A 13,660-nucleotide genomic window follows, 5' to 3' on the forward strand; every position below is an offset into this window, starting at 1 on the left:
GCAGACGGACAATCAAGTGGACTAACAAACTCTTTTTCTACCTTGTAAACCAGTCCATCCTGAATTCTCACATTGTTACCAGCAAAAAAAAAAATATAAGACAACATTCCATGAGTGCAAGGCATGCAAAGGTGCACTATGTGTGTACCCGCGCTTTGACACTTTCCATGTGGGCAACTAGGTGGTGAGTACATATATTACAATCAAATGTTACAAAATTACTGGCACAAAAACAAAGTAAAGCTAAATTTTGTTATGATCGGTCTGCACATAACAGACCTAACTTTCATTCAAAGGAAAATTGTTTGATTCGCAAAAGATAAGGTATGGGTGCCAGGACAAGTAGTAGAAAGTCATGTATCTCCTAGGTCCTATGTAGTCAAGGATGAAAATAACCAGCTTCTTTGAAGAAACAAGTTGCATTTAAGAAAATCATGTAATCCACCCACATTAATTGTAGGCCTAATATGTTTGATGGTGATTTGGAAGGTACCAACACTGAAACAAATGTAGATACACAGAGAAATTCTGGATCCATAAAACAAATGCAAATACACAGATAAGTTCTGAATCACACAACTCGGTTGACAATATAGTAGTTGATGTACAAAGTGAATCTTACACAACAAGATCTGGTAGAAGAATAAATAAACCAGAAGAACTTAAAGACTATATCACATAAAATCTATAATGATTTATTGTATGTATTGTATGTTGAGTAAAAAAAAAAAAAGATGTAACATATGTATACCAGTGGCTGGCAACAGTGCAGTGTGCACAAGATGGCCGCCCACAGTAAGCTGTGTTACTGTACGCACTTTGATAATAAATAGGTTATTCAATGAACCTTGTTTGTATCTGAAATACAATATAAAACACAAGAAAAATGGACAGTATTCAGTCATAGTGCCTAGCATACATTCCACGCCCTGGCTGAAACAATAAAACTCCCCTTCGTTCCATGTTGACCTTCGATGCAGATACCGAGGGAATTTGCATGATGATGTTGTGTCAAAGTTAAAGGTTTCTGTCTAATCGTGAGGTTGCAACTCGCAACAGGGGCAGTGAAGGTACAGATAAAGAAGCTCCCCTATGAAGGGACTTTCTAAAGTCTAGAGAAGAGAATCTTCTAACTACTTACCGCTATTTAGACTTCTTATAAATAAGATGAACGAATGTAATAGCTGCTGTTCATTCCCTGTGAATGTATCCTTCAAAGTTGGGAGCAGAATAATATCTCTTCACTGCAAACAAATTACACAAAATAGTTTTACCTAATGTAAAGGGGGTTGACAGAAGTTCCAGGGGAGGCTCAGCTGGCCCTGGCCCCTGCCTGTAAAGGAAGGACAATTTGGGTAAAATGAATGCATCACGAAAATACAAGACAGAAGGTGATCACCAGGAGATGTCAAGGAGAACATGAGATCACCACCAGGTGGCAGTGACCTGGTCTGACACACAAAAGAGAAGATAATGAGTAGGTGAGTTTTTGTTTTTAAGTCCACTTACAACTGGGCCTACAGTTTAAACTGGGATCACTATGTGATTCCAGAGAGACGTTAATGGAACAGATGCTGAGACAAAGAGAATAGCGCCCCAGTCTCTAGCCCAGCTGACTTCGGCACTGCCCCATTCTCTGTCCACTACCTACCACCAAGGTGCAACAAACCCACCAGTGCTTCCAGCCAGAATTTTTAGGACCCACTCCGATGTGCCGGCTTGTCACCTGATGACACCACTCACGGCTCACTGCAGCAAGACACCAGGACCCACATCCAGCAACGTGCAAGTGACTTAATGCCAATACAGTTACTTTCCAACATCCTTCAACGGAGCTAATCAGGGCAGAGGCAGCCAGAGAGTCCGAAACTCAATTCTAGTTTTATTCAGCACGAGTTGATCCCAGCACCGAAACCTCATGTCATGCTGCAACATATACAGGGTGTCTACAAATGATTGGAGTGGTTTCAAATATTATTTGTAACTATAGTATTAGATGTAATTTGTCAAAGTTTTATTTCCTGTTGCACTTCCATCCCGATGTCCGCGAATTCTTCAACACCAGACTGTCAAACTGATGGATCAGTCATTGTGGAAAAGATGCTCAACAAGCTGCTGTCATGGCCTCCACACTCCTCTGACTTAAATCTGCGTGACTTTTTTGTGTGGGGTTATGTGAAGGATTTAGTGTTTGTACCTCCATTACCGAGTGATCAAGCAGAACTGCTGGCTCCCATCGGCAGTGCTTTTGATAAAATTGATAGAGACATGCTGTATCGCGTTTGGGAAGAACTAGATTATGGAGTTGATGTTTGCAGAATCACAAAGGGAGAACATATCGAACACTTGTAATGTGTCACAAAACTTGTTGAGTTTATCTACAGACAGTAAAATTACTTCATAATATGTTCAATAATACACGTGTAGAGTGTGCGTCAAATCTCCTGCATATGGCCATAGCCAATAGCAGCGCACTTCAGCAGTGCCATGTCGAAATCTCACACGGAAAAAAGACAGCGTAGTTGAGCGAAATGCCTTGTCAAGGAGAGCACGATAACGTCGCACGTCTGTGATTCGCTGGTGCTGTTCAGCCGTTCAAGGCCATATGCAGGAGATTTGACACGCACTCTAGTAACATCATGAAACAGCTCCAATCATTTGTATATTTTGCCCTGATGAATAACTACATTTTGCAGCATCAAAATATTTCAAACATGCAGACTTATGAATAACCAGTGGCGGATTAAGCTTCCTCGCTGCCCCTAGGCACAAACTTCATGTGCGCCCTTCTCAAAAGAAAAGTAGTAACTTATTTGCAGTATTTTTACAGGCTAATATAAGAATTAGTGAACATACTGAAATAAAAAAACAGAGGATAAAAATCAATAACAAACCTAAAATTATGTAATGTATTGAGAAATTAAATTCACCACTCACCAGTCATAAATAAAGCCGCTTCCGCCTCACTTTGGTTGCTTATCTTACCTGCTATGAGTCTTTGCGATTTAGAAAAATCGTTTTCAGCATTCTGATTAATTCCACGTCTTAGAAGGATGTCAATTGTAGACTCATTCAGAAACCACTAGGCAGGATTGTCATTAACGAAATTTGCACTATCACTGTCACAATCAGGAACTCCTACGAACTGAGTGGACAATACCTCAGGTGCACTTCCTTCCTCCACTAACCCCCAATATTTTCGACATTTTGCATTTCACAGAGTTCACTCGATGTAGCCGCTTCCACTTCAAGTTTTGAACTGCTTTCGGAAATGACTTGTTCCTTTCGCCTAAAAAACGTGTCCACTGTAGAGTCAGATTCTTTTCATAACAACTCCAGCTGACCGTGCGAGTCCAGTTAGTGAGCCTACCAACAGTCCAGAGCGCGAGCAACAGGGATAGTGATAGGTGCTGGGTAGAGATGACGCCAGCGGCTCGTTTGTTGATTGGCTGCTCCGGGACTTACGACTCGCTCCAAAGCTGCCAATGCAAAACAGCCAGAGATGTTACGAAAGTAATCTCACTCTACCAAGCTTTTCTGTAACGTTGCTTCTCTTTCACGCTTTTCGTTTGTAAGTCTACGATAAGCCGCCCCAATTAACTTTGTTCGCTTCATGCTGCCTGCTGCATAAAAAAACAACACCAAATCGCAAACGCACTAGCAACAAACTGAATGCACCAGCCAGAGAATACAGTAAGACAAAAACTAGTTGCGGTCCACGCGAAATCTGCACTCACTCACTCACTTATCAGCAGTGTTTATTTTTTTTAATACTAGCATTGTTACAGATGCGAGTTTCAAACAATCAGTCTTCTTTCCTGCCTGGCCATTAACAAATGCTTAGTGGAAGATCGAGGGGTATGTATTTACAGAAACAAACCAACAAAGGCTGGTCGGCTTGCATTGTCATTGTAACGGATAAAAGCCACAGCACGGGTTAAAAACAAATTGATTGGTGCCTGAAGGAGGCAGAGCAGACGAAACATTTCTTGATAACACATAAATCCGATACATCAAGGTTTCTTTCGTATGAAGCGAAACTGTTGCAAACCGTTGATTTGAAACATTGGTTTCATAGGTCTAAATTGTCACTGTGTACGTAAGACACTTTTCATTATTCTTGATATTCTGGAAAAAAAGATTTGCCGCCCCTAGGCACGTGCCTAGTGGGCCTATTTGGTAATCCGCCACTGTGAATAACCAATATATAAACAAAACAAAAGGAGGAGGATATTGCTAAAACAATAATACCAAATTGCCAGTTTAATTGTTTATTGTTTATTTGCATGTTTATCTCAATAACATGAGAAAAGATACTGCCATACATCAACTCTTTACATATTTCACCATCAATCAGCAGATGATGTTGAAACAACAACAATTAAGACACAACTATACAGTACTCGATGTGTTTATACAAGTATTTATAGATTATATATGTATGTAATACTTATATCTAGGATTTGCATACAGTTAATTTTTCTGGAGGTAAAATGTCAACTTCAATATACATATATAATTTTTTCCCCTCCAGAGTGCAAACAATGCTTTTACACAAACTATTTACAAAGATTTGTCTTTTTTTATTGTGTCACATTATAAAAAAATACCTAAAATTATAAAACTGCATTCAGAAGGCAGTGTGTATAGCAAGACTACACCGTAATAATACTCTTGCTTTTTATTTTCAAAGAATAAATTAAGAAAAATAAATTTTCCTCTATGCATTATGTATATTTTTGCTGTGAGCAAAAGTATCCTGTATGTAACAATTCTCTATAATAATAGTTACAGTGTTGGAAGTTGTGCATGTATCATCACATTTTATGGATTGTATAAGATATGCACTTGTAGCAGAACAAATATTCTGTAAGATTATGCTACATTATTGTATTTCTATGCAAAACTCGTACCTTCTTGTCAAAAATACATTGTTGGAATAATTGAGTATGGAAAAAATACTCTGTAGGAAAGAAAGACCTAAAATTTATTTCTGTATATTGCTTACGCACATTGTCACACAATTCTTTCCAGTTGTCTCTTATGAGTGTATCCATGTACCATGGTCGGCGAATAAAAATTGTAAAAAAAGAAGGGTAACGTGCACCAACGAAGTTGAATGTATCATAATTGCATTATTATAAATTGATTCAAAGAAACTGTCGATGCAACATGAACAGAAAAAATGCCACCATCAGCTGTGCCCACAAATATGAATATATTTTATTGTTAATAACACAAATAAAGTTCAGTTAGTTGGTATTCGAACATAATAACCTAAGTAAAAACTTCATTAGATCAAAAAAATTAGCTTAAAACATGGGGGAAAATGTTACATTTTCATATTCTACCATTAATCAAAGAAATAATGGTTCCACAGTTCCCAAAATTCCATAAATTACAGCTTTATGTGAGACGCCACACAACATAATCTTTATGACTAAAACTTTGTGTGTAAAACTTAGAAACAAAATAGAACAACTATACTTACTTTTTATTACATAATGGAAGTATGAAGTCATGATTAGAATTAAAATCAGTGAGTATTACATATTTATATGGTGATACAGTTATACCAGATCATTCTATTCATGCATACAATTTTATGACACACTATTAAAAAAATTAAATCATTACCCTTTTTGACCATGATATTCCTTACAGATATTAACAGTGAAGTATTTTTAGATGTTTAAGAATAAATCTTCCATTTTGTATCACTGAGCAACTTCTAGAATAAAATATCGATTCAATTTATTAACATTTATAACAATGATTAGTATACATATCTCCTTCCTTCCATTTGTAAAGACCAACACACGAAATTAATGTTAAATGTTAAAAAAAAAAATTAAAAATGGAGTATTGTAGTACTTTGTGTACTTCAGTTTCATTATATATATATAATATATGATGCAGAATATCTCTGTTGAACTTTCTGGGTGCACTTGGTGATTTTGGTGACCAAAACATTGCACAAAACACTGAGAGTGATGTGGCTGATTTGAGTGTCACCTAGTGGCAGGGATATGAACTCTCAGCTTAACAAAACATAAACGCACAAATTGTTTGCATTCCTTGACATTCTAGACTGCTTTCTTAACATAAGTTCAATAGTTTACTTGCAAACAATTTTTGTAATCCCTCAATTATTTATGAAACACCCGGTATAAGCAAATGCAATATGATTTCATGCTTTAATGCTTTTGTTTAAGATATTGTTGTTGTTATGATTATAATAGCCAGTTGTTACAAAAGATCATCCTTTATTATTTCTCTATATAGGAAACTGTCATGTTAATATTACTCAAGCTTTATCAAAGACCAAGTTTCTAGTCTTTTTGATAATTAATAATACAATTTTGTGCAACATTAGAACAGCAAATTGCACAACATTTTCCTGTGAGTTTCATACTGAAGGTGCTAAATTCCTGTTTCTGAATATATATTACATGTGTGACTAAAATTTACTACACACATATGTACCACATACACATTAATATGTGACGAAAGATCTTGCGATGCACTTATTACAGGATAAAAAAATTACATTAACAGGACTGAACATTTAATTGCTACAACTACTAAAAGTGAGTATTTTTTGTAACAATATTAATAACAGCAAGTAACAATACCAAGAGTAACAGAATAGCATAGTGCATTATTTAATAGCTTATATGCACTTGAAACTAGACATCCTAAGGAAATTCTATTAGCCATTTACATTGAAATATCATATTGCAATGTATTAAAAGAAAGTACTTTCAAATCTTCATTACACTTTTGTTACTATTGCAGGAGAAGTGAAGGTGCTATAAAGTGTTGTTATCTAACGCAAAAGAAACTTAATTATATATATTGCCAACAAATTGCACCAGGCAACAGCCTTAAATTCCCATACCAGTGGGCAGCCATGTTAGCAATATAATGGCATTGTCTTTCTGTAGTTATAGGCTTCATGTGTTTGAATTTTATTTTACCTGTTAACTTAATTTTCAAGAGTAGCATATGAAGGTAAAAGGTAAAGTTCCCTGCGCATGTAACACTTTGCCATGATGGCACATTTAGGGGATGTGGCAGTAGGGCCCCACATATTCTCGATCATGGCAATTTTGGAGGTGATGTGATCAGCACCATGCTCCAGCCACCTTTACCCCCAAGGGTTGTCCCCCAGGTACCCATTGATTTGAGACTGAGTGTGCCACAGAGCCGTTTTGTGCAGGGACAAGGTTGGAAAAAATTCCTACCTTACATCATCCGGGTAAGAGGGGGGGGGGTCCACATTTTAACTTACTGAAGGTAATAATTCTCTTCATGAATTTTGTATAAATTTTGTTGAAAATATTTCCATTGTAAAATTATTTTGATATGTAGCATAGACATAGAAGATTGTATACAATTTTACTACATTATGTCACACACCTGGTAAAAGGACATTACTAAGTCACAGACTCACCAAGGTTGAGAATGACTCATCTAGATCCATATTGGTGTGGAAAGGAAGATATAGTAGAGCTATTGCTACAGAAATCCAAATAGAATGCACATTAGTGGAACAAACAATAGATACTATGTTGAATTATTTCTTTTCCCCCAAAACTACATCTTATTAATAACTCAATGGAATTTGTATTCAACATGGTAGTTGTCCAATGTGTTCATAAAAATTGGCTTTCCAGACACTGGAAAATATTTTAATATTTGTAACACAGATGCTAAATAAACGAAGCATCGCTCCATCTGTTCATTAATAAAGCAATTTCTCTTCCATAATTTTACGAGTTAAGCTGCTTATAATTTTTCTGACATTACCAGAGTCCATACAGGTGGTCCAAAACAGACATCTGACAGGATGAACTTATGATCTGAGAAAAGTGTGCTCAAACAAACTAGGTTTCGAATTGCTTTCTCATTCACATTTTTCTATTACTGTCTGTAATTAGCATAGCACCTCTATTCCTTCATTTAACACAGGTTTTATACAAAGAATTACTTATTTTTTACCGAGTTTTTCTTTATATTGGCTTACCACATTTTATTTCATTATTTTCTTAAACACCCTATATAAAAGAGTTAAAGGATTAATTATCTATCTCCAGTTTTGGCTGCATTGTTTTCATTCATACCGTAGTTTACAATAATTTCAAAATAGATATAAAATTATTCCCTATTGTTCAAATTACCACACTGTTTATAATAATAAAGAAAAAACATTTCTCCGAGTGATATAAAACAATTTGGCCCAAATTTATTGTGCTTCTATGATTGAATTTGCATTGAAAATTTACGCATCCATTGTAGAAAACAAGGGGATATATTAGGTCTTTATTTTCAGTAGAAAAATCGTCAAAATATGCAAATATATTAAGAACTAATGACATAAAGAATGAGATGAAACAAATAATTGTATTTCTTACATTATTATGTGTTAGCTGTCATCAATGTTACTGTACTAATATTATACCCTTGCTTTGTGAACATATTCTCCAGTAGCTACCATGGATTTTTCCAGGGAGGGAAAGCAAGGTATTTTTTTCCAGGGGGGGCAAAGAAGGCATATTTCCCCTCATAATAGTGATGCCCCCACAAAAAACACTAATTCAGTCTGAAATTATCATCTTTCTTCAACGAATTTATAATAATTAACACATATTACTGTGACTGAAATGAAATTATGTGTGAATTAGATAATTTTTAAGTGGATATTCATTTTCCAGGGGAGGGGCATGGCCTCCTTTTGCTCCCCCCTTCCGAACGTCCATGGTAGCTAAAATAGTCAATAATGAGCTAATAAGTAGCTGAAAAAATACACAGAAAATAATACAAAATGCCACTGCAAAACACACTGTGCCATGGTCCTATGTTAGTTTTGTAAAAACCACAGAGTGTGCAATATAACAAGCTTCTTTAATCTGTTCCATACAAACCATGAAAAATACAAAACAATATATAAAAATGAAATGTGCAACTGGGATTATTAACAGTGGTGCAGGAACAGGGGACACAGTAGTACATCATAATCTCTTTTGAAAGGGGAATATGAAACTGAACTCTATGGTGCAATTTGGAGACCAAAGCCACCAGTCTCTTCAAGTAGTTCCTCAATTGTCCTCATGGTGCTGGATCAACACCAAACTTTTGGGGCTTCCAGTGGGAAATTAACCCAGGACTGCTGGCATCAAAGGTGAGAGTGCTACCCATTTTGCTAGGTGGGAGCCCAGTAAGGGAACACACTGAGCAAGTGAACAGTATATGCTTCAAACTTAATGCAACCAAAATTACCTTTTCTGCATTAGTTACCTTGAATAAACAAAAGTATTTCATATACTTGACGCTTATAGCGTTCATTGTGATTCGATAATTACATATATGCCGTTAATAATAATAAATGATACCTAAAATGCAATGTGGCTAACTTCCTAAGAATAGTACAACTTCAGCAACATCATAGACAGGGACACAACATACAGCTACCTTCTACAATGCTGATTTGTGTTCACATCCATTTTTATAAAATTTTAATTATAACAATATAACAAAATTAATCTAAACATATAATTTTTATCATTACAGCAAAGATCAATCAATAAATTATACTTCTTCACATATTATCTGATATAATATCAGTTAATCAAGTGCCAGTTCACATATATTCTTGATCTATTGCTAATTTTTAGATTTCACCTCCTAATATTGTGAAGAACAACTTGACATTTCTAGTATTGAGAAGAATTAGCATGGAAATGAAACACAGAAGTTAAGTGATGTTTGAAAGTTGACAAGCTTCAGACCAACACTGAAGTGACTTAGAGCTTAGTTACATCGACAAGAAGAACGACGAAAGGGCAAAAGATGGACAAGAAAAAAGTTTCTACAGTAATGAGTTCAAATTTATCAATGACTAATTTTCCTGTTCTATAATTTCAGTTTCACAGGTATAAAATAAAACTTTTCAGTTGTATTTTATTCGATTTTAAAACACAAACACAGGAACTGCAGCTGGTGTGAGATTTCCTGAAATGTAACTGTCAAATTGTTTTCTTTGTGTTTGTAAAATGGCGTTTGTACAAAAAAGTTAACTGATGAAAGCAAAATTAGTTATGTAGCTACATGTTTGTAAGAAATGCAAAACTAAAGAACCAATGCTTATTAGCACCAGCAATAATCAACGATCATACAAGAATATTAACCATGATTGCAAATCGGAATATTTCAGTATCCTCAACACGTCTTCCCTGAAACAAATAATATCATAGGCAAGCACTTAAGGAACATGGAGGTATTTCCAAGCAAATAAATTTGTATTGTCTATGTACGTGGATAATCCCATACAAACATGGAAATATGGAATGAAAATAAATCTCCTACAACACTGCTATACACACATCTAACTTTTTTTAGATGCTATAGTTATCAACATAGCAGCTGATTAACAACAAATATACAACATGAATATCAACATATCTCTATATTAAAAATATTATTTTTAAAATGCAGCTACCTCAATATGTAACAATGTGAATAAGAGAAAGATTTTTGAGTTACAATTAACATCGAGACGAGCTTCAGCTTATCTTTGAGTGCACACAAAGATATAATGAGAACACTTGTTAACATTGTTCAATATGTATTATGGTCGTTTGCACACATCATACACGCTTGCACTCTAAACTACTCAGAAAATATTTTTAATCATTGACAACATGCAAAACAATAGACAATTGGCACATTCAACAATAAAACATAACAATTGAACAAATTTCCTCACTTTATATATGTATATACATATCTGTAGTGTGTATATTTATATACAAAACAATATATTTTTATAGTTCTTGCCTTGTGTGCCTACTCTATTATTATAATGTGAGTATCAACATGCTATACTGGAAACGTTTAGAACACCAGCAAAAATTAATCGTATGATTCTGATTCTTGGGTAACGAGCTTCATTCTGCGAGGGCTCTTTACGCACATTGACCCACAGCAGCCATCGAAGGAGATCCGACCCTTCATGGTGAGATACCGTTTGATGTATCGGGAGACCAGCTTCTGAGGGCGTTCCTGCCACTCATCTAATACTTCTTTTGGTGCTAATACCTGGAAATGAATGAGGACTGCTTGTAGATAAAGTATTTCTCACAAATGCTTTTAGGTAGCACTGAAATTTGTATTAACTGAAATACAGTGTTTGGAAATTAAGAAATGTTTATAAACTGGCAAACAATTTAATTTAGAGCATCAAGAGATCACAGTAAATATTGCTTTAGTCCACAAGAATTATATTATTGTACAGACAGTACCTACTGGAGAATGCACTTTCTGGAAAATAATAGGTTTATAATTTCAATTGTTTGATGCAACACGATTGGGAAAGCTCTAATAGAAAAAAAAAGATATCCATAACAGACATTTTTATGGGGGGCATTCAAACTATGTCACAACAAAATTCCCAGATATACAATATACAGGGTGTACCAGAAGTGATAGTGCAAACGGAAATGGTGAAAAGTGCATGATAGCAGAAGAAAAAAAGTCTCAGTAAACATGAGATCGCAAACGAACCATTTGTATGGTAACGATTCGCCACTGACTTGATTGTTTGTACACATATCTCCTTGTCCAAGGTTTCCTTGTTACAAACTGAACACTGCCAAAAGAACAAACCATACATCCGGTACAGGATGGAAGGCATAACAGGCATGTCACTTGTAAAGTGAAAAGCATATGAAGTGTGTGAACAATCAAGTCAGTGGTGGATCGTAACCACACATTTGCAATTATCTCGCAAATGATTCCTTTGCGACCATATATTTACTGAGGTTTTTCCTTCTTCTACTATCGTGTACTTTTCACCCTTTCCGTTTGTGCTATCACTTCTGATACACCCTGTATTCAAATCCAATTTGCTCATTTGCATGTATTCCTCCTTGGTTCTTGCACCGAGACAGGCGTGTGTGTATGCTATTTAGATGCTAAGTAATTTAAAAAAGACCAATCCAAAAGGAAAATAATTTTATCTCCATTTTTTCTTCATATGCATACCCCCATTGTACTATTTTCATGTAATCCAAACTATTCTGGTCATTATTTTTACTGTTGAGAATGGAATAGTTAAGAGAATCAAAGAAATGTAAAAGGATGAATTTGATTCTTTGGGTAGTACTAATACGCTGTTCTATTGTTTTGTATGGATTTTTTCCTTGTCAAGCTTTCTGTTTTTTCCTTCTGGGTATGTTCCTTGTAAGTTTATCTGAGTTTTAAGTTCACTTTATGCACAGACAGTTTATTCAGGACTGGGCTTACAGTTTCAAGTGTGATCCGAACCAGTATTTGCCTCCACCAGGTGTCTTTCTGTGCTCTGAGCTACGGTTGCCTGAATTGGCAAGTGGTGAACCCACTGCACACTTTATCTGACATGACACTGTGTGATGCAATATGACAAGTCACAAAAGAACACGACCAGGGCCAGTTTTTTTTTTTTTATCAGTGATAAATGCGAAATGTAATGGAGAGATGCAGGAAGTAGTATATGCACAATTTATCACAAATGTGACTGACTTATGGCCATAATTTTGTCACGAATTGTCACGAAAATTGACCGTTTCTGCAAACATTTCCATTTTTACGATAAAAACGAAAAAATGGCATTTTTTACAAATTTATTTTGTTGGCTGCAAAGGAATGAGAAATCATTGGAAAGACACAGTAACCCAAAAGTCTATTATTTTTTATGTTGTTTCGTGAATGAAAATATAAACAGACACTTTTTCTAATATATAAATATAACTGAGTAACTGATTTTCAGAAGGTGAAATTTATTATTTACTATTTTGAAGCTTATTTTCCCACAAATGTTCCAAATATTATGCCTTGTATAAAATCATTCATTGATTTAGTAACGTTATGTATAAGTGCATGGCATTAAAAATTACCATGAAATTACTGCCATATTTTTAACTATAAACACAATATATTTTTCACATTTTTTTAAAAAAATTAACACAAAAAAAACAGCCCTGGACATGACATGATGAGTCATTTTGTTTGTTAGCTAAAATCTGATTGCAGATTTCGTCCATGTATGCAATTGGTCTAAGTGTTTCAATTAAATAAATAAATAAGTCTGCCTTTTATAATTTGGGAAGCAGGTAACGATGCAAATGTGTATGTAGAATTAATGTATCAATTTATATATTTGAATTGAATATACATAATACAGGTAATGCTTTTGCACTGTGGCGATGTTTATTGAGGTGGCCACAGGGGCTATCCAAATTGGATTTCTTTAGCCCCCGTTTCTGGTCTGTAATTAGAGGTATGTGGTTGATGTAAATGGACTCATGCATGCGCAGATTGTTTTATCACAAGACGCTCCACACAATACCAAAATCCCCGGAACAATGTTTTATCGCAAACCGTTGCAATATGACTCGAGTCAAATGTTTTGTCCCGTGTGGGGCCACCCATTACAGACTAATGCTAAACCTTCCTTGAGACAGTTTCCAACAAAAATGACTCGTTGCGTTATGTCATGTCGGATCCAGTGTGCAGCTGGCCTTCGTGTTGCTGGAAGCCAGAGTCAATTGGGAAATATATCGTTTCAATGCAAATGGATTGGAAAAATGATTATGCAGAAAACAAGAGATAAGAGGGTCTC

General features: G+C 35.3%; 1 protein-coding gene across 2 annotated transcripts in view; it reads right to left on the reverse strand.

Annotated features, from left to right (window-relative positions):
- Window positions 1–8,888: 8,888 nt before the first annotated feature.
- The window catches only part of LOC145999770 (uridine phosphorylase 2), a 137,968-nt gene continuing 133,196 nt past the window's right edge, over window positions 8,889–13,660 (reverse strand). For both annotated transcript variants that reach the window (XM_083137066.1, XM_083137065.1), the window contains exon 7: window positions 8,889–11,100. In XM_083137066.1, the coding sequence (XP_082993192.1) occupies window positions 10,915–11,100 (186 nt within the window). In that variant the 3' untranslated portion in view covers window positions 8,889–10,914. The remainder of the gene's footprint in view (window positions 11,101–13,660) is intronic.

The sequence above is a fragment of the Lepisma saccharinum genome, chromosome 15 (assembly GCF_977018435.1).
Source record: "Lepisma saccharinum chromosome 15, izLepSacc3.1, whole genome shotgun sequence".
NCBI classification, from domain to species: Eukaryota; Metazoa; Arthropoda; class Insecta; order Zygentoma; family Lepismatidae; genus Lepisma; species Lepisma saccharinum.